At 40.6% G+C, this 22,297-nt stretch overlaps 1 protein-coding gene and 1 pseudogene across 1 annotated transcript; one reads left to right on the forward strand and one right to left on the reverse strand.

The window, feature by feature from the left end:
- Positions 1-1,865: 1,865 nt before the first annotated feature.
- On the reverse strand, positions 1,866-17,194 carry LOC125459946 (flavin reductase (NADPH)-like). The gene is made up of 5 exons (XM_048546944.2): positions 17,062-17,194; positions 12,696-12,838; positions 10,762-10,963; positions 5,038-5,205; positions 1,866-2,391 (listed from the first exon to the last, which is right to left on the reverse strand). Exons 2-5 carry the CDS (start codon positions 12,828-12,830, stop codon positions 2,234-2,236), a joined length of 663 nt encoding a protein of 220 aa, XP_048402901.1. The 5' UTR covers positions 12,831-12,838; positions 17,062-17,194; the 3' UTR covers positions 1,866-2,233.
- Positions 16,300-20,869, forward strand: LOC125458372 (succinate-semialdehyde dehydrogenase, mitochondrial-like; annotated as a pseudogene).
- The last annotated feature ends 1,428 nt before the right edge of the window (positions 20,870-22,297 follow it).

Here is a 22,297-nt window from a genome sequence, read left to right on the forward strand (position 1 = left end):
GGCGGTGGAAAAACTGCTCGATGTCCAAGTGTGAAAGGTATTCATCGATGTGTGGACAGAGGGGGATGAAGGTGACACCCCACAATATTTGTTTAACTGGTGAATTAGTTAAGAATTTACAGAGCTAAAGAAATGAAATATAATCTTGCATTTTCCTAGTTCAGTGATAAGAAAAACACACAGACTTGGGGAACCATTAAAAAAAAACTATAACATGAAGAATGATTCCCACATGAATCAATTTCCTAATGTCACACTCTGTCCATGTCTCTTTCAGGACTGTGAACTCCTTACATTTTATTCCAGTCATGCTTCACCCCTGCCCAACCAAATTCCTACCCATCAATTTCGGAGTTTAAAGCCCAATCGATTGCTCAAATTATGTAATTCACCAAGACACTGGTGCCACTCTGGTTGAGGTGGGCCACCTTCTGTCCCATTGGTACTGGCACCTGTGACCTATGAAGCAAAATACATGCTTTCCCCACCATTCTTTCACAGTCACATTTAACCATCTAACTAATTTATTTCTGTGTCAGTTGGTGTGTGGTTTAGTTTACAATCCAGAGATTATCATTCGAAAGATTCAGCTTTGAGGTTTGAACTCTAACTCCTGGAACTCCCTCAACTGGACCTGATTTTTTAAGTTTACCTTTGTGTTGCTTCCTACATGACAGCAACTGATTCTTCCTACCCCTCACTTCAATTTCTTTTCAGGATGCAAAGAACATGTCTTTACCCTTTGCACTGGGCAGGCAACCTTCAGGACGTCTGCTTGTCTCCAGAAAATAGGCAGCTGGGCCTAGGACCTGCTGGACAATGGCAAAGGCTGAAGCTTCTCCAGCGTTGTGCCTACAGTCCCCTTAACCTCTTGACTCACAGTCATACCCTCCAGTCCTGGATCATTTACCTGATCCATAAAACTTCCTGAGATAATATTGGTTGACAGATAAATATTGCTCCAGACACCAGGGAGTAAACGCTGGCACTTTTTCAAACAGTGGGATCATTTACATCCAACTGAGATGCCAGACAAAGTCTTGGTTTGACATCTCATTAGAAAGAATGTCTTCAGTCAAAAGTTTTTGCAGATTTGATTAGCACAAGAACTGCTCACTCCTTGTGAACTCCCGCTACTACAGGTAAATGAGAAATTTGCCATATTACTTGCAAATCATTCCATCTGACCAGAGGAGAATTCACACAATGAAATTAGGAACACAAGGTGAAAGTTTTCACAATACACATTTTAAAACTCGATGGCATTGTCGGTTTTTAGATGATGCAATCACAGGATATGCAGAAATATGCAGACAGAAGAGGCATATTTAGCCATTGACTGCATCACCATGAATTTGGACCTATTTTAAATCCTTCACGCTCGCAGGAATAATGATGACCCATGCATTTGCAAACTGACTTAATTCATATCACTAATTTAGTATGTACTGTAACCTCTCAATCAGGATTCCTTGATACCAAGCCATTTCTATACATTGGAATTTTCTGAATTATAGAATGATGCTCATTGCCTGATCACAAGTATGCAAACCAGATAGTACTGGGTCTAGGCCTAAAATGTCAGCTTTCCTGCTCCTCTGCCACTGCTTGGCCTGCTGTGTTCATCCAGCTCTACACCTTGTTACACCAGTACTATAAATATTTGACTGAAGCCTAAAGCTGTCAATTTTTACTAAATCATGATTTGTTTTACTCATTCTAATTATGTATCTTCCATGTATCAGCTTCTCATACACTGTACTGAAATAATGCAATTGAGGGAATTGCTTCAAAAGATTTCCAGATAACTGATGTTTCTAAACCATAGTTTCTGGACTCAGTCAATACAATGCATCACTCAAAAATTTTATAATGTTGTCAGGTTGGTTTATTTCACAGCCATTTTCAAATTCTAGCAGTTTATTAAGAACTTATGTTGTACTGAATTATTCCAAAGCAACACTCCAATTGAGAAAAATAGTTTTTCACCATTAATTCAAAATGACAGCCCATAATTTTAGCTTTTTATATATATAGAGGAGTTGAAAGACCCATAGCCAAGTAAAGGTTAATCTTACTACCTAGGAGTTTGTTTGGAGGCATTTCTACTAAACCATTGCTTTTGTCTTTATCTCCTTACTGTACATCCTTGGCTCTTTGTTCTCATAGTTTCTATAGATAACCTTACAGGAGTTAGCTGGAAGCTTTAATTTAATGAAAAGTAATATTTCTTTCACTTTGTTGTCATGGCCACTGCCTTCTTAATCCACAAATCTTCTTCAACAAGTGACAGCATAAAGCGAGCAACATCTCCTCGCGTCACTGAATTTCCAATGGGAATTCCTTCTGGGCCTGGCACAAAGTACCCTTCATGGGTTAGTATTTGTTTTTCTGTGGAAAATTAAAGAACAAATAATTAAGAAATATAGATAAATGTATCATCTAAAATTTGTTAAAACCATTGAATCACTGAAATGGAAACTAAATAATTAATCTGCACACACTGGAGACAACAACAAAATGATAAGTTCCTACAATATGTCTGTTTTTCATAATTAGAAGCAGCAGAATATCCCATTTCAAAATACCTGACACAAAAATTCAGCATAAACACATCTTCCAGATTGATGAGGTCACAGCTAAAAGTTTTTTCGTTGCATATTCAAAAAGCTGAAACATTTTAACACGGCAGTTAAGACCCTCTTCCATGTGCCTTAGACCTTAAAGACCTATATTTAAGTTTATCAATTGGCATAATGTTCATGATAATAACATCTGCTATATTTTCCCAAATAAGTAGCTCCAGAACTTCTTCAGCCTTAAGCTAGAGATTTCACGTACCTTGTCAATTAATGAATTACCTCAGTAACTTCAGCATCCAGAAACATCTAGTTGGGAAAAAGACTCAAAACATTAATTCTCCACAGATGCTACCATACCTGCTGAGTTTCTCCAGTAATTTCTGTTTTTGTTTGTTTTGGAAATGATGATATTGAAATGTCACCATTTTATAGTGCATTCCATTAGATGAAATGCTTAGGTAGATTGAGTGGTGAAACTGATGCAGTTTCCCACAACTGAGTTTAAAATGAACCTAACTTGTTTTATAATACTGTAAACCAGTCTGAAATGTTGTGCTTTGTAGCTCAAAACAGCTTTTGTTTAATCAAGTTCCACGAGTCAAATAGACTGGCAAAATTGTTTACCTGAACAATAATTTTTATCCTGTTAAATTTAAGAAAAACAAAATCTGTTTACAAAATACAAATACAGCTTTTGCAGCATCATAGAAATTAATTTACATCAAGAAATTCTAAATAATGTCAATAAGGTGTTCACAGGTGCAGTGATATTATTGATCAAACCTGAAAATACATCATACAAAATACAGCAAGTTGTAATTTAACAGAGTGGTTCCGTTCCTGAAAATCACCTTTTCAAGTGAAATGACTTTAAGTGAATCTCACTTCCCAGAATAATCAATAGTAATGCTGCAGTTTGATTGCTTCGGACATTTTTTGCTGGAGAAACCAAAGTACAAATTAAAATCTTCACATGCGGCATTGCACATTCCCCACTGAAATAATGTGGGAAGTAAGATCCATGAATAAAGAAATATATAACTAAAAAATGCTCTCACCATATAGTACTTCCATCTGCTGGCAGAGATTGGTCAGTTCAGTTATCAGCTGAAGTTCCAAGATTTCATGTGTTACCAATGCCTGCCACTGATAGAGCCCAGAAGGTCATTACAAGTTCAGGATGGGTGCAGAAAGCAGCCAAGAGGAACTGACAACAAGGGTTAAAGGGAAGACCACGAGATCAGGAGGTAAACTCCCAGGTTGGGAGTTAGAAATGCTAGAAAGCAAAGGAGGAAAGGGTGGAGACAGAGGGTGGGAAGTTGGTGGTGCGGGGCATGGTGGTGTTAACAGACAAAGTCCAGATGTTTGGGGTGGGGTAGGTCTCAGAGGCAGTTCCAGGGATGATCTGAAACTTGGGGATTTTTGGGTGGGGGTGTGACACGCAGGATGAGGATAGTTGAGGCCATACTGCATGAGGTCAGAAAGCAAGGCTGAAGGGAGACGATGCCAATCTGATGGTTAATTTAGATTAGATTCCCTTCAGTGTGGAAACAGGCCCTTTGGCCCAACACGTCCACACTGCCTCTTGGAGCATCCCACCCAGACCCATCCCCCGAGAACCTACACAACTCTGAACACTACGGGCAATTTAGCCTGGCCAGTCCACCTAACCTGCACATCTTTGGACTGTGGGAGGAAACCGGAGCACCCAGAGGATTTCACTTTCTTCTTCCACATTTTTATATGATATCTCAAAGTGATGTTTCAGTTGGTCACTGTACAGAGACTGTGAGTGAAGGGTGAGAAGGGGAGAGCTGGGGACAGATAGAAAACAGACGTGGCAAAAGCCAAGGACGAAGATAGAGATCCTGAGATATAAGAAGAGTTTGTAAAAAACATAAGAGCAGGAGCAATCTAGGAGCGAGAGGTGAAATGGTGAAATGTTGATCTGAAAGCCACAAGAAGACTGAATAAATGGCCTGCTGTATCACTCAACCATTTTACACAAATAAAGTCAAAATGAACTTACTAAGTGAGGGAAAATAAATTGTAAGTAAGGCGTATAACAATGAAATAATGAAAATTGAATTGGATCAAATTGACAAATAAATAAGGAACTAGCTTGCGATAAGTAAATGGTTTGGGGTGAGGAGATGTAGAAGCAGCTGAAGTGAAGCTAGATTCCATATACTCACTTTAAAACAAAGCTGCTAACATGCAAGTCTTACATTGCAGTTCTTGAGGAATTGTTTCGCTGGTGCTTTTAAATCCAGAAACTGATCTGCAGACTTCATCACCTCAAAAGCACAAATTCAATTTTATGCTTAAATACTCAATACAATATGAACTTGTATCAGGTTCACCTTCCCTGGATGAAGAATTAGTTTTTGTTTCATTACAGGAAACTCCACGTGCACAGAATGCAAGGGGGGAGAACTGAAAAGCAAAATTTCACCTGTTTTTGATGCATTCTGAAGTCCTGGTGGTCTCACCACTGTCCACTTGAGGTCTTGGCATTCATTGTTCAGATAATTCTCCATCTCCTGCATGTTGATCAGTAGTTTGCGGATCAAAGGGATCAATAACCACCGAATTGTCCAGGAAGCCTCCTGAGCTGTGTCAGCTGGAAAATAAATACAATGCTTTAATACCAGAAGGGACTGTAATTAGCTGTCAATTTTATTATACATGTCTGCATGCTCCAATATTGCTGCAAATTCTGTCCACAATATGTGTAGTCACAGCACTAGTCATTACAAAAATGTACTTTTTAAACAATTCATTCACAGGATGTAGTTGCACTTGAGATAGTGATGACGTGCTGCCTTCTTGAACCACTACCATCCATATGCAATCGGAAGACCCACAATTCTGTTAAGGAGGAAATTCCAGAATTTTGAGCCAATGGCATTGAAGTAACTGCAATAAAATTCCTAGTCAGGTATGTGGGTGGCTTGGAGGGGAACATGCTGGTGCTGGCATTCCCATCTGTCCTTATCCTTCTGGATGGTAGTGGTCATGTATGTGGAAGGTTCAGTCCAAGAAGCTTTGATGAATTCCTACAGTGCAATTTGTTCATGATACCCACTGCTAGTACTGAGCTCAGTGAAGCGGTGTTGAAAGGCACCACATTTACAAAGAAACAAATGGGCTTCTCTGTGCTGGATGGTGTCAACTTTCTTGTATGTTGTTGGAGCTGAACTCATCCATGTAAGTGGAAGTATTCCGTCACATTCCTGACTAGTTAATGGTGGATAGGCTGACAGATTTAGGAGATGAGCTACTCACTGCAGGATGCCCAGCCTCTGACCAGCTCTCATTCCCACTATGTTTATACAGTTTGTGCAGTTCAGTTTCTGGTCATTGCTTTCCGCAGTGTGTTGACAGTAGGGGATTCAAGCATCAGTGAATATCAAATGGCAGTGGTTACATTGTCTCCTTTTGGAAATGGTCATTTTCTAGCTTTTGTATGTGTGTGCTGTGAATTCTGAATGTTACTTGCCTCTTTTCAGCCTGGGTATTCCCCAGGTCTTGCTGCGTTTGATATGAACTGCTTCAGTACCTGAGGATGGGTAAATGGTGATGAGCATTGAGAAATCACCAGGACGCATCCCATTTCTGACTTTATAATGGATGGAAGATCATTAATCAGGCAGCTGAAATTGGTCCAGCCTAAGACACTACCCTGAGGAACTAGAGCTTTTGTTGCACAGTGGTAGCATTCTTACTGCTGACCCAGGAGGCCTGGGTTCAAGTCTCAGCTGCCCCAGATATGTGTAATGATACCTTTAGTCTGGTTGATTAGAAAATATCTACCCTGAGGAACTCCTCTGGGCCAGAAGGTCTGGGTTCAAGTCTCACCTGCTCCTGGGAAGTGCAATAACATCTCTGAACAGGTTGATTAAAGATATCTACCCCCAAGGAACTGAGCTGTTTGGTGATACGGTCCCTACCTCTGGGCCAGAATGCCTAGGTTCATGTCCTACCTGCTCGAGAGATGTGTCATAGTATGTCTGAGCAAGTTGATTAAAAATATCTACCCTGTTGAACTACTGTAGTAATGTCCTGGAGCTGTTAACTTCCATCAACTACAATTATCCTACATTGTGCCAAGTTTGGCTACAACCAACACAACTACCCCCTTAATTACTATTGGCGCTAGTTTCGCTAAGAATTCTTGATATCACACTTGGTCAAATACAGCCTTGATGTCAATGGCCTCTGGTCATCCACTCTTTTGCCCATGTTTGAAACAAGGCCATAATGAGGGCAGGAGCAGAATATACATGGCAGAACCCAAACTGAGCATCAGTGTTGCGAAGCAAATGTCACTTAAAAGCACTGTTGGCAAGCATTCCATCACTTTGCTGATGACTGAGATGATGATTGGAACTGCCAAATCTATTAAGAAACTGCCAAAGCCGAGAAGAAGCCATCAAACAAAAAAATGCAGCATTATGTATTTCAGTATTCATGTTGACATAAGCAATAGAAGTGTCTATTAAATGAGCAATAGAAGTGTCTATTAAATGAGCATTTTGGTGGACAGCTCCAACTGCTTATAGAATGGACTTAAGTGAAAAGTTTGTCTACATAAAGACTGTGCATTTACTGGATTCGCTGAAGGAATTCTAACGCTTCGGATTTCTTTTGTATCATTTTAATAGTAACCATATCAAGTCGACAAATAACTTGGTTTTCAGTTAGAATGCTTCCTGAGATATGCCTACGGTGGTTACAAGGTGGGTTGACATAGGCAAGGAAGGGCAAAACATGAAGCTTGCTGTGGGAGGAGGGAAGTGTAAGTGCACACTAAAATGGTATGGGGGTTAGATAAGGCCAAGGGGATTCCTGGACAAAGGAGCTATAATGGAGCTTGGGGGATAATTGGGGCAGAACATTAATGTGGCATGACAATTGACAGGGTGACAGCAGTAGGATATTTCAAGTTTTCATTATTGATTTAATATTTTGAAGACAGTGCCAAAATCCCGAGCTGGGTTTTTCACTCAGTCCACCTCAAAAACTGGAAGCTTCCCCTGATGTTGTTGAATTGCCTGAACTGACTCTTAATCTACCTCATTTCCCAAGATTGATTGTGGGAGTATAGAAGGCCTTTTCTTAAATACGTCAAGTTTGATGAGCTGGATTTCTCTTGCTTCTGCGCATCCAATCCTTAAATAAGAATTGGGGCCTCACTCAATTATGTGATGCTCTTTCATGCAATTATAAAAATCAACTTTGATTTCTAAAATAACATTTCCAAATACATGTAGCCTACATTTAGAATCATAAAGCCCAATGTGGTTGCCTGTATTCCATTTGTTTATGAAATCATAAAGAAACAACTTGCGGGTGTTATATAACTACTGAGAAAGAAGTCTTTCATATTGAGAACCAATAGGGAAATGGAACTTAAGTAGCTATTAGGAAAATAATATCTTAGTCCATGTGGGCAACTTTCACATCTGGAGGACAAAACGCTTTGTAGTCTATTAAGCCCAATTTATTTTGAAGTGTAGTCACTGCTATAGTGTGATAAACCACAGGTTTATCAGAGGCATTTTACCTTAACAAAATATCTATGATAATAAACTGTGTCAAAGCTAGCATGCTAAATGCGAGCAGTAACAGTAGAGAAAGAAAAATCAATGTTGTCAGCACAACCTTTCATCAGAACAATTCTCATGAATTCCAACTGAAGAGTTAAAAAAAATTTAAAAATCTTTTAACAAACCTCCTTTATAATTCCAAGGTTTTCTTGTTTTTCCCGCAGTTTACAGCATGTGTGATTTTTCTTTCATGCATGGAGGGAATCACAGAATGATTGAAATGTTCTCACTTAAAAGTATCTTTCCTTTTAAAATGTTGCACTTTTCAAAAGCTACTTCTGGTATAGAGTCATAGAGTCATTCAGAATGGCTACAAACCCTTTGGTCACACCAGACCACATTCCCCAGCTAAACTAGTCCTACCTGCCTGCACTTAGCCCATATCTTTCAAACCTTTCATATTCATGAACTTTCTAAATGTCTTTTAAATGTTGTAATGTTCTAAAGTCAGATGGTATACAGGGTCTTAGGTATTTTTAATCAACCTGTTCAGACATGTTCTGACACGTCTCTGGAGCAGATGAGACTTGAATTCAGGCCTTCCAGGCCAGAGGTAAGGATACTCCCACAGCACTACAAGAACCCTTAAATAGAATTATATGCAATCTACAGATGGAAAACAGCATTTGGTGTAATTAATCCATGCCAGTGTTTACCCCTCAAATGAATCTACTATAATCTATCTTCAATGAACTCAATCTGCATAACCTTCCTTTCTCCAAAGAAAACAATCCTAATTTCTGCAATCTATCTTCATAACTGAAGGTCCAGCTCTGGAACCATTTTCCTGATTTCTATATGTAGTCAAATCAAGACATGATACACATCTGAAATAATTGGTGAAGTTTCTATTTTTAAAAAAATTCAGGCATCTGGGTTGCTTGCATGTTCTGAATGTTCTCCTTTTGAAGGATGCTTCCTTGTGTGATCTGAAGGGGAACATCAGCCAATTAATTAATGGACAATGACTAGAGAGGTCCAATGAGAGGACAGTCAAGAATTGCAGCCCCATTAGAGTGATGGGAGCTGTTGATAATGAATGACAACATGAGGACATCTCAAAAGGCTTTCAAGTGTTTACTAAAAATGAAGGCTCAGAATGGTTAGGACCATCAGTTTTGAAGGAAATCCTTTCACCAGAATATTTTTGGACACGACTGTACCCATTTGTGATCTTTGGCTCTGCAATGGGAAAATGGGTAGTAATCTGTTATTGTCACCTCTGACACCTTTGCCAGACTGTTAACAAGCCACTAGCTCTTTGTGCATCCTGTTGGTTGCATTGCTGTACACAATTAAGAGCTAACTGACCTTTTACATACAGTTTTTGGTTTTGTTGGAAGCCTGTCTTTGGGAAAATCTTCTGGAGGCAGGAACACATAAGGGAGGAGACCCAAAGCAATTTGAAGCAAAATTCCATGGCCACCACCTCCCAAGCAACCTTAGATGATTCCACCCATTGCCTCTGGTTTCGATTCTGTCTCTGTGGAAATGAATACTTAGATTGTTTTGCTCACAGCTTAAGAAGCCATGTTGCTACTTTCAACATTTTGTCTTTCTGCACCCCTATCTCTCTTTGCTTTTCTACCCATTTGGATCCTGCCTATTGAGGAAGTATTTTGCCTCCTTATTCAAAAATACAACAATATACCTACATCAAAACTGATCTCCTAATTACTTGCCTATCCTGCACGTTTGATTTATTTTATATTTTGTCAGATTTTCTCCTTATTAAATATACCACACCAATGTGATCTTATCCACAAAATTTAAAATTCTACTTCTGATTTCTGAATTCGAGTCATTTATTCACTCTAACTTTAATTAGTTTAACAGTTATCTCCCCTTTTTCTGTCTTAGGAGTCATTATCTTAATTTACAAGATAGCATTGTCTTTCGACTTTACATCTGAAAAAGAAGTGATAAATAATAATTTACCTTTTGAGGACTGAGATTCATTTTTGCTAAAAAAAACTTTGAGGAATTACAATCTCCTTCACCAGCTACTTTGAGTGTTCTTATGCAATTTAACTGATATACTATGTTCAACACATAGAGATATCTGACAATGGCTGGTAAAATGAAACAACTATGGGTCTAATGTCAAAGGAACAAATTTAAGAAAATCCATGCACAATTCACAACTTTCTCCAGATCTAACTATTCAACTGTGTCAACAGACAAGGTTACATTTCTCAAAACTAACAATTCTAAACTGTATCTCAGCATAATCTTCAATAGTCCATGTACTCCATGTCTGTTCTCTCCACAGTAAGTACTGTAACTAAGGAATTACCAATAAATAACTTGCAATAAATTTAAAAAAAAACTATCTAGTACTAGTTATCCTCTCCTGTTTGTGTATGTGGAATGAAGGCTAAATGTTGTCTTCAGGTGATGCAGCGTCTGAGCATAACTGAACCAAAATACTGTGGGCCACATTTTTAAATAATGCATCGTTATTTTTATATTTCCACAGTAAATTTCTTGAGTTACATTCACGATTAGTTACTTCCTGACAAAGCAGTTTCCATTAGAAACATTATCATAATCTAACATGGACTCACGTTTTGTGTACCAGGATGTCATTGCTATAATTCGTGTCACTTTTGCTTCACGCATAGCAGGAGCTATAGCTTTTATTGATTCTGTATATCCTGTAGCTTCAGAAAATATGCTTATTGGGAATCCAAGACAGGACATGATGGCATCCTCTTCACTGAAGTGTTCCAGAAGGCTGTTAGCTGAGAAGACATTTGCTTTCACCACCTTCAGGAAAGGAAACAAGTTTCAAGGAATTGTTAATTTCGTGTCTAAATTGTCATCTATATTAGAAATAGAAACGCAATAAAATTATCAATTTCGAATAATGAACAAACAATCAAATGAACAAATGAAAAAGTACAGCACAGGAACAGGTCCTTCAGCCCTCCAAGCCTGTGCCGGCCATCATGCCCTAATTAATCTAAAAACAAACCTCCCAACTTTTGATTCGTATCTCTCTATTCCCTCCCTTTTCTTGTACCCATCCAGGTGCCTCTTAAATGTTTTCAATGTGCCTGCTTGCATCACCCCCTCTGGGAGTGCATTCCAGGCTACTACCACTCTCTGCGTGAAAAACTTCCCTTGCCCATCTCCCTTAAACTTTCCCCCTCTGAACTTGAATCTGTGCCCTCTGGTAATTGAAACTTCAACCCTGGGAAAAAAAACCTCTGACTATCCACCCTATCTATCCCTCTCATAATTTTGTAGACCTCTATCAGGTCTCCTCTCAGCCACTGTCTTTCCAGTGAAAACAATCCTAGTCTTTTTCACTTTTCCTCATAGACAATAACCTGGAGACCAGGCAACCTGCTGAACCTTCTCTGTACTCTCTCCAAAGCTTCCATATCTTTCTGGTAGTGTGGTGATCAAAACTGCACATAATACTCCAAATGTGGCCGAACAAGGGTTTTATATAGCTTCAGCATGTTTTGCCAACTCTTGTACTCCAAGCTCCAGACAATAAAGGCAAACATGCCCTACGCCCTCTTAATCACCTTGGCTCCCCGTGTTGCGACTTTCAGGGAACTGTGGACCTGCATGCCCAGATCCATCTGCACATTGGTGTTCCAAAAGGTTCTGCCATTTACAATGTAATTCACACCTAAATTTGATCTTCCAAAATGCATCAACTCACATTTGCCTGGATTAAACTTCATCTTCCATTTCAGTGCCCAAGTCAGCAATCTTTTTATATCCTGTTGTATACTTTCAGAGTCATTGGCATTATCAGCAACTCCACCAATCTTTGTGTCATCAGCAAACTTGCTTATTAGACTACCCACATTTTCCTCCAGATCATTTATATATACTACAAACAACAAAGGACATAAGACTGGCCCCTGTGGAACACCACTAGCTATCAGTCTCCATTCTGAAAAACATCTTTCTACCACTGACCTCTGTCTTCTACGACCAAGCCAGTTTTCTATCCGTCTAGCCAGGCCGCCCCAAATCCCTTGTGATTTTAGTTTTTGTACCAACCTGTCATATAGGACTTTATCAAATGCCTTACTAAAGTCCATACAAACTATATCCACAGCCCTTCCCTCATCAATTATCCTTATTTCTCTGCAAAAAATTCAATCAGGTTGGTGAGACATGACTTTCCCTGGACAAAAGCATGGGTTCCTCCACATCCGCATATATCTTTCCCTCAGTATCTGCACCTATTGTCTATCTTCTCCAAGAGCTTCCCTGCCACCGAAATCAAGCTCACCAGCCTATAGGTTCCTGGGTTAGCCCTGCATCCTTTCTTAAACAAGGGAACAGCATTCGCTAATCTCCAGTCATCTGGAACTTCACCTGTGGTCAAAGAGGATGTGAAGATATCTGCCAATGTCCCAGCTGTTTCCTCCCTTGCCTCTCTGAGTAGCTAATTGTGTCTTGGGAACTTTTTTTTTAAAATAAATGTTCTTAATTACAATACTCGACATAAATGTATGTTGCCAGTAATTACCTTCAAGTTGTCATGCTGAATGGTCAGCTTGCTGGGAGTTCTTACAATAGCTTTCACCATATGGCCGTGATCTAGCGCTTGTCGCACTAATAACTGGCCTGTTTGTCCAGTGGCCCCAAGCACCAAGAGCCTCATTCTTCAGCCTGAAAGCAGCAGTCAAGAAATGACACAGCTATTTGCAGACGATTGTACATATAGCTTAAAATTCAACTTTAAATTAGCTAATAATATTCCTGCAAATTTCCAGCACTCTAAACTCTCCAGAATGGGGAAGGCAAAGTGAAGAGTGAATGGTTGTGGTCTGTATCAGCAGCTGGCACCTGGCCAAATAAGCAGGGATTAGAGAAGTTTGGGTCAAAAGAGACAGTTCTAATGAGTATCTTAATGGGACAGAAAGAGGTAGAAAAGTAGAGAGGCAGAAAGGTTTAGGAAAGAATTACAAAGTTTAGAGGCCCAGCAGTTGAGGGTGCAACCTCCACTGGCATAGCAACTAAAACCAGGGATGTTGAAATTACCAAAATTAGATGAATTCAGATACCTTAGCGGTTTGTGGTGTTGCAAAACTTTACAGAGATATGCGGGGCAAGCCTGTGGGTAAAATAGAAAATAAGGTGGAAAATTTTAAAATTAAAGCTGAGAGCTAGTATAGGTAAGCACAGGGGTTCTCAGTGAATGGAACTCTGCGTGAATAAAGTTTTGGAGACAGTAAAGTTTTCATAAGAGTAGAATGTTGGAGGCTGGTTGGAATAGAATTTGTAAGTATTCCCCCGTTTCATTAGATATTACATTACTTTCCCCACTTACAATGACAACATTCAATTCTGCCTAGCCACCATTTCTCCTAACCTCTCTACTAAACTGTCAGACAGCTTGTTCAATGTCCCAAATCATTTTGGTAAATCTTGGTCCTTTATTTATTATTGAATAGTAGCAAAGAACAAACATTAGTTAAGAGAGTACATTTTCCTTTTTTGAACAACAGGAATTTCAAAACATTCTTTACAATTGATACATTTTGTGGAAGGGAACTAACACATTGCTTTAGTCATATATCCCAAAAGCAATTATTTAATTAAATGCAATCATTTATCACATGCTCTCATCCTCTCACTACTTTTAATAAAGTACTAGAACCATGTCATTGCTCCCCATTTGAAATTTTCAGAAGTCAGCTTTCATGATTATTTTTGTCAATCAATTTTGTTTTGAAACATCTTTCTAACACAGTTCCTTGAAAATCTTTTTCCCCCTAGGAATGAAGTTTTCATTACCAACTCTGAAAAAAAAACTAAAACTACATGGGAGTTAGCATGACATGTAATTTTGTTTTTGCCAGTATAGAATGTACGCATTGTAAGCCTTGTGCTACACTTAAATTAACAATTTGCACACTCGTATATGTTCAACCCACACGTTGAATAATTTTCTTCAGTGGATCATAAATCATGACAAGGATTGAATTTTCCTTAGTTGTCGATGTACTCTTCTACTTAACCCTTTAAAGCCCCAAGTCTCCTGATTAGCAATGCCAAGTTTTGTTATGCATTATTCCAATATTTAAGTCAGAATAGTGATGACTACCAGTGAACCCCAACTCCCCCGTCTTCTGCAGTATCCCATGGCTGGACGCAATTTATCATCTTCCCACCCTTATATGATGAATTGCACTCTTGACGAAATTATTGTCACCTTTGCAATCCAGCATGCTGTCCCTGGTCCTCACACTGACTTCTTCAGCTTCCTTACCATAGCAGTGGTCCCTAATAATCCATTTCAACTTCCAATAAACTGGCCTCAGCACTGAATGTAGCCCACACCTCTGATTTGTAATAACAGCCGACTGGTGGCTGACCAGGCTCCTGACTAATAGCTGCAAAGCTGTGAGACTGACATGCTGCTTGCTACCACCAGACTTGCTGCACTGGAACATACCCAAGCCCTGGGACTAATATTGCACATTGTCCTTGACTTACAGTACTGATATCCTCTGACTGACAACATGGTCTCAATGGGTTGAATGACCTAATTCTATGACTATATACAGCAAATTGAGTCTGTGACTCTCACCAATGTTACTGTGAAAGTTTTTCCTTGCTGTAAAATTGTAGAGAAACTAGATGGTGACAATCGCTGACATGAATCTACTTTATTTAGACTTAGAAACATGGTCATTTTGTTGAAGCATATTCAGTGTTTGCCACATAATCTTCTGGAATATACTGCAATTATGATATGGACATAGCATGATGCAACACAATTAAATATTCACCTTGAATGATCATTGCTGGCAAACTTGACAGGATGCCTGACCATGTCTGTACCAAAAGGCAGATACATGTCAGCTTTTACATTCTGAATGAAGTACCAATGTGCTAAAAGGCAAGGCAAGGCAGAAATGCTGTGACCATCCAAATAGGTGCAAAGTAAGTTAGTGCTAAGGAAGCTGTTAGCTCTGAGATGTACCCTGTTCTGATTCATGAGGTGAGTTCCTTCCCTGCAAAGTGACGTGGCAGCAGCATTAAAATGAAAGGTACAAATATAAAATGCAGTAGAAGTGTTGAATTGTGAGTGAGTTGGAAATGTGCCATGATAACGTGGTAAGGCTGGTGTTTGTAAAATGTCAATCTCTGTGCATGGAAGGTGCAACCAGTCACTGACCGTGGAGTGGACCTGAACATATTTGGTAATACATGCCCAAGTTGGATGCCCAAGGATGCTATCATGTATCCACTTAGACTTTCATATCAGAGATTGTCACTATCTAGTCCTACAATTAGGCCATTCAACCCATGTTGGCCCTCCTAAGAGTATTTCACCCAGACACCCACACCCTCTGCTCTATCCCTGTAACCCTGTATTTCCAATGGCTAATCCTCCCAGCCTGCACAACCTTAGATACCAGAGGGAATTTAGCACGGCCAATCCACCTAACTTGCATAACATGGTGTGGAGCTGGATGAACACAGCAGGCCAAGCAGCATCAGAGGAGCAGGAAAGTTTGACGTTTCGGGTCAGAAATTTCTGAAGAAGGGTCTCGACCCGAAACGTCAAACTTTCCTGCTCCTCTGATGCTGCTTGGCCTGCTGCGTTCATCCAGCTCTACACCTTGTTATCTCAGATTCTCCAGCATCGGAAGTTCCTACTATCCAACTGACTTGCACACCTTTTGGACTGTGGGCAGAAACCGGAGCAGCCAGAGCAGACCCACACAGGCATGGGGAGAATGTGCAAACTCCATGCAATCACCCAAGGGTGGAAGCGAACCCAGGTGCCTGGCATTGTGAGGCAGCAATGCCAACCTCTGAGCTACCATAACACCCTTGCTCATTTTTGAGTAGCATGTTAAAAACCTGCTCAAAACATTTGAATGGTTAACAATAAGAATAAAAAAAGACTGTCCCTTCAGCAAGTGGTCTTTAGCTGTTCTGGGGCTTCATGCTGAGTTATATGTTTAACTTACACTTAGTAAATCAGAGCTCTCCGCTGCAAAACATCTTTAAAATTGTTTTTTCCATCATCAGAATATCTCAAAGATATGACAACCAAATAATTACTTTGGAACAAACAAAAACAGAAATTGCTGGAGAAACTTTCATGTGGCACAATGGATCAATGGTTCGTACTGCGGCCTCACAGCACCAGAGACACAGGTTTGCTTCCAAACTCAGGGGACAATCTGTGTGGAGTTTGCACAAAGTCCCCGTGTCTGTGTGGGTTTCCTACTACAGTCCAAAGATGTGCAGGTTAGGTGGATTGGCCATGCTAAACTGCCGATAGTGTACAGGGATGTGCAGGTGAGGTAGATCAGCCACGGGATCAGTAGAACGGGTCTGGGTGGAAGGGTCGGTGTAGACTCAACGGGCCGAAAGGCCTGCTTCCTCACTGTAGGAATTTTATGAACTCAGCAGATCCGACAATATCTGTGGAGAGAGAAACGAAGTTACATTTCGAATCCAGTACCCTTCAGAACTGAATTAGTTTGGAACGTTTGCATTTTGTTTGGATAAATGCAAGTCAGCAGTCAATGTGTCAAACTTTTAGAAAACAAATTGAAAATGCCGGCAACATTCCAGAAAAGTTTAGGTTTCATCTGTAGAAAATGCTCTCCACGTTGCTCCTGCCGAAGTTTGCGGGATATGTTGCTTGACTTTCAGAATATCAGGATTTAGTTTAACGGTTAAAAAGAATGTGACTGGGCGTTATATCAACACTGGCAACAAATGAGAATGCACAACAGAGTTGTGAGTTGATTTTGTTAAGATTATTACGAAATATTACAAACCAAAAGCGCAACACTCCTTTGATAATACCGAGGAGTAAACTTCTCTTACAAAGTAGACAACATAATTTAATAAAATATACTCACTTTGCGAAAGATAAATATTTTCTCGTCTTTTTTTCCACGCTTCAACACTATTTCCGGGCGGCTGAGGCGAACGCAACCCTACCCTTCAACCTCACGTTATGTAAGGAAATCTGGAATTTCCTGTAAATAGGGTTGCAGGACATTGTTTAAATCAGAAGCTGTTTGTGTAACCAGTCAGAAAAGATGCGTGTATACACGTGCGTACCATACCCCAGAACTCACACAGATCAGTACATTTATTTTCAAATTTCAAGCAACATCCGTAAATAAATCTCACTTGAATGTCCCTGGAGGGAAAGGTGCAAAATCAATGTAAGTCCTTTCTGTATTATTCACTTAAAAGTCTGCCAACGAAGCACTTTTGAAATGTTTGTCACACTCTGACCTTGAAATGGGTAGAGCAATGTGAGAAGTGTTTCTGTTTAGCAGCCTCGCCTTTAAACTCTCTTTCTTCACAACATTCAATGATTTGTCCTCAGTCACTTTCTGAGGCAGCGATTTCCTCAGGCTCACCACTCTCTGATTGAAGACATATCACCATCTCAGTCCTAAATGGCCTACCTATATCCTTATATTGTGATCCCTGACTCTGGACTCCTGGTCATGAAGAATATTCTTCGTATGTTTTGCTGTCTAGCCCTGTAACAATTTTATACTTTTCTAAGTATCAGGGAATACATTCCTAACAGTCCTAACATTCCAGGAATTGGTCTGGTAAAGCTTCATTGTACTCGCTTCCAAATATCCTTCCTCACTTAAGGAGACCAAAACTGCACACAATACTCCAAGCATATCTTGAGCTGTCTGGGCTCTGAGTTGCTCCACTTCAAGCCCTACATTGGGTGCAGGCCAATGGTATGGTGTTGTTTCCAGTGTACAGCCTGGCCACCGGGCGGCTGTTGGCTGAGGTGCAGACTGTGGGCCCCAGGAGGTGCAGGAGTTGGTATGAGTGGCCCACAGCAGTTTAGTGGCTTGGAGAGAGGTGACCAACAAGGAGCGAAGCAAGTAATTAAGAAAATTGTATGGCACAATGCTGAAAAACAAAGATGAGCTTGCAAGTCTAATAACTGCAGAAAATGGAAAACCACTGAAGGAATCTGTTTTGTCAAACATTAAGATTGACAAGTCGCCAGGCCCGGACCAGATTTGTCCTCGGCTGCTTTGGGAAGCGAGAAATGCAATTGCTTCACCACATGCGAGGATCTTTGCATCCTCGCTCTCCACTGGAGTCGTACCTGAGGACTGGAGAGAGGCAAATGTAATTCCTCTCTTCAAGAAAGGAAATAGGGAAATCCCCGGCAATTACAGAGCAGTAAGTCTCACGTCTGTCGTCTGCAAGGTGTTAGAAAGGATTCTGAGGGATAGGATTTATGACCATCTGGAAGAGCATGGATTGATCAAATGCAGTCAACACGGCTTTGTGAGGGGCAGGACATGCCTCACAAACCTTATCGAGTTCTTTGAGGATGTGACTAGAAAAGTTGATGAGGGTCGAGCTGTGGATGTGGTGTATATGGACTTCAGTAAGGCATTTGATAAAGTTCCCCATGGTAGGCTCATTCAGAAGGTCAGGAGGAATGGGATACAGGGGAACTTAGCTGTCTGGATACAGAATTGGCTGGCCAACAGAAGGCAGCGAGTGGTAGTAAAAGGAAACTATTCTGCCTGGAAGTCAGTGGTGAGTGGTGTTCCATAGGGCTCTGTCCTTGGGCCTCTACTGTTTGTAATTTTTATTAATGACTTGGATGAGGGGATTGAAGGATGGGTCAGCAAGTTTGCAGACGACACAAAAGTTGGAGGTGTCGTTGACAGTATAGAGGGCTGTTATAGGCTGCAGCGGGACATTGACAGGATGCAGAGATGGGCTAAGAGGTGGCAGATGGAGTTCAACCTGGATAAATGCGAGTTGATGCATTTTGGAAGGTCGAATTTGAAAGCTGAGTACAGGATTAAGGATAGGATTCTTGGCAGTGTGGAGGAACAGAGGGATCTTGGTGTGCAGATACATAGATCCCTTAAAATGGCCACCCAAGTGGACAGGGTTGTTAAGAAAGCTTATGGTGTTTTGGCTTTCATTAACAGGGGGATTGAGTTTAAGAGTCGTGAGATCTTGTTGCAGCTCTATAAAACTTTGGTTAGACCGCACATGGAATACTGCGTCCAGTTCTGGTCGCCCTATTATGGGAAAGATGTGGATGCTTTGGAGAGGGTTCAGAGGAGGTTTACCAGGATGCTGCCTAGACTGGAGGGCTTATCTTATGAAGAGAGGTTGACTGAGCTTGGACTTTTTTCATTGGAGAAAAGGAGGAGGAGAGCGGACCTAATTGAGGTATACAAGATAATGAGAGGCATAGATAGAGTTGATAGCCAGAGACTATTTCCCAGGGCAGAAATGGCTAACATGAGGGGTCATAGTTTTAAGCTGGTTGGAGAAAAGTATAGAGGGGGATGTCAGAGGCGGGTTCTTTACACAGAGAGTTGTGAGAGCATGGAATGCGTTGCCAGCAGTAGTTGTGGAAGCAAGGTCATTGGGGCCATTTAAGAGACTGCTGGAGATGCATATGGTCACAGAAATTTGAGGGTGCATACATGAGGATCAATGGTCGGCACAACATCGTGGGTTGAAGGGCCTGTTCTGTGCTGTACTGTTCTATGTTCTATGTTCTGTGTTCTATGAATCCTTAGGTGAAACACTGCATGCAGCATCATTCCTGGAGTGGTTTTCAGAAGAATCTCCAAATATATGGAGATGGTGTTTCCACTGCTTTCCCTGACTGTAGGATCCCAATTATGAAGCAGCCAATAATTGCGGCTATTATAACAACTTGGAATTTTCCTAATGCCACGCTCACAGGAAAGGCTGGGGCAGCCAGGGCAGTAGGCTGCACTACAGTTGTGAAACTAGCTGGAGATTCTCCTCTATCTGCATTGGCAAAGGCAGAGCTTATCAATCGGGCTGGGACTCATGCAGGAGTTTTCAATGTCATCTATCCTCCAAGTCCAAAATGCATGCTGTACGAGAGGTGTTTTGTACAGATCCTCCTGCTGCAGCAATCTCTTTTACTGGTTCCACAGCTACTGGAAAGGACCTTCTACGTCAAGCATCTGATACTGTGAAGAAGACTTCAATGGAACTGAGTGGACTGGTTCCATTCATTGTTTTTGAAAGCGCTGATCTAGATCGAGCTGTTACGGCTGCTGTGGCCTCCAAGTTCTGAAACTCTGGACAAGCTCAGTGCAGGAGGGAATCCATGGTGTATTTTATAGAGAAGGCTATGCAGAGAGATTTCCTTGTTGGCAATAGATTTGATGAGCAATCTACAAAAGGTCACTTAAACAATGAAAGTGCACTCCAAAAGGTGGAAGGTCAGATAAGTGATGCAGTGTCTTGCAGTGCCAGATGACTGGGGGAAGTGAAACAGTTCTGAAGCGAAAATCTTTGAACCAACTCTTCCTTCTGACGCCAAAGCAGACATGATTTGGGCACAGCAGGACACATTTGAGCCTTTGGCACAAGTTCTCAAATTTGGACTGAGGAAGAAGCTCTAATAAAGCTAATGATTCTAATGTGGGTCTAGCTGGTTACTTTTACTCCAGAGATCACTCTCAGATTTGACAGGTAGCAGAACAGTTAGAAGTTGGCATCATTGATTTAAATGAAGGTCAGTTATCAACTCCTGAGGCACCTTTCGGTGGAATTAAATAGTCAAGCCTTGGGAGAGAAGGCTGCAAATATGGTGTTGATGACTATTTGTAAGTCAAGTATGTATATTTTGGAAATCTATATGTATTAAGGGATAAATATTAAAACCATGTCAATCACTGCTGTTAGTCTCTAAACTATCTTGGAAATCAATGTTATTGCCAAAAGTGTGCATTCTTTTAAACAATAATGATATTGTTGGCACTTCCCCTAGTTTGAAGGATATTCTTAACATTTACTGATCATGTACGTGATCTGAAGGAAAAAGCTATTGCAGTTGAATTGGATTTATGGAGCTTTTTTATATCAAAAAACAAGCAACAGCACAGTGGCACAGTAGTTAGCATTGCTGCCTCACAGTGCCAAGGACCCACGTTCAGTCCCATATTTGGGTGACTGTCTATGTGGAGTTTGCAATACTCCCCATGTCTATGTGTGGTTCCTCCGGATGCTGCATTTTTTTCCCCCACAGTCTAAAGCTGTGTGCAGTTTATGTAAATTACCATAGTGTCCAGGGATGTGCAGACTAGGTGGATTAATCATGGGAAATGCAGGGTTATCGGGTAGGGGGGTGGGTCACACTGGGATGCTCTTCAGAGGGTTGGTGCGGACTCAATGGGATGAATAGCCTGCTTCCACACTGTAGGGATTCAATGAATTGCAGTAAATTATCCCTGTTTCTGTACTCATATCCCCTCACTGTAAAGGCCAACATACCATTTGCCTTCTTTACTGCTTGCTACACTTGCAGGCTTAATTTCAGTGGCTGATGTACAAGGATACTTAGATCTTGTGACAGCCTTCATTTTCCCAATCAATCACCATTCAGATAATCCACTTTACTGATTTTGCTACCAAATTAAATAACCTCACAATTAGATTTACCCATATTGTATTTTATTTGCCATGCATTTGGCTACTCAATCGATTTGTCCAAATCATACCGAAACATCTCTTGCATCCTCCTCAAAGTTTACCCTCCAAACCAGCTTTGTGTCATCAGCAAACTTGGAGATAGTACATTTAGTTTCCTGATCTAAATCATTAATGTATATTATGAATATTTGTTGGAGTCCAAGCACCAGTCCCTGCAGTACTCCACTGGTCGCTATCTGCCACTCAGAAAATAGTCCGTTCATTCCTAGTCTTTGTTTCCTGTCTGCTAGTCAGCTATCTATGTTGATACACTACCCCAATACCATTATGTTTACATGATGTAACCTTATCAAACTCTTTCTGAAAGTTCAAATAATGTTAGAGGCAGTGCTTAGATTACATTTATTGGAGTGGTCATTGTCTGGAACTTGTGTGGTGTGAATGTTTTCTTGCCATTTTTCAGCCCAAGCCTGGATATGGTCCATGTATTGCTGAATTTACGTTAGAAATTGAGGAGTAGTGAAACAGTGATGGACATTATGCCATATCGGTGAACATCCCTGCTTCTGATCTTATGATGGAGGGAAGGTCATTGATAAATTAGTTGAAGATGACTAGGCCTAAGATGGTAACCTGAGGAACTCCTGCAAAGATGTT

This window comes from Stegostoma tigrinum, chromosome 1 (genome assembly GCF_030684315.1).
Source record: "Stegostoma tigrinum isolate sSteTig4 chromosome 1, sSteTig4.hap1, whole genome shotgun sequence".
NCBI classification, from domain to species: domain Eukaryota; kingdom Metazoa; phylum Chordata; class Chondrichthyes; order Orectolobiformes; family Stegostomatidae; genus Stegostoma; species Stegostoma tigrinum.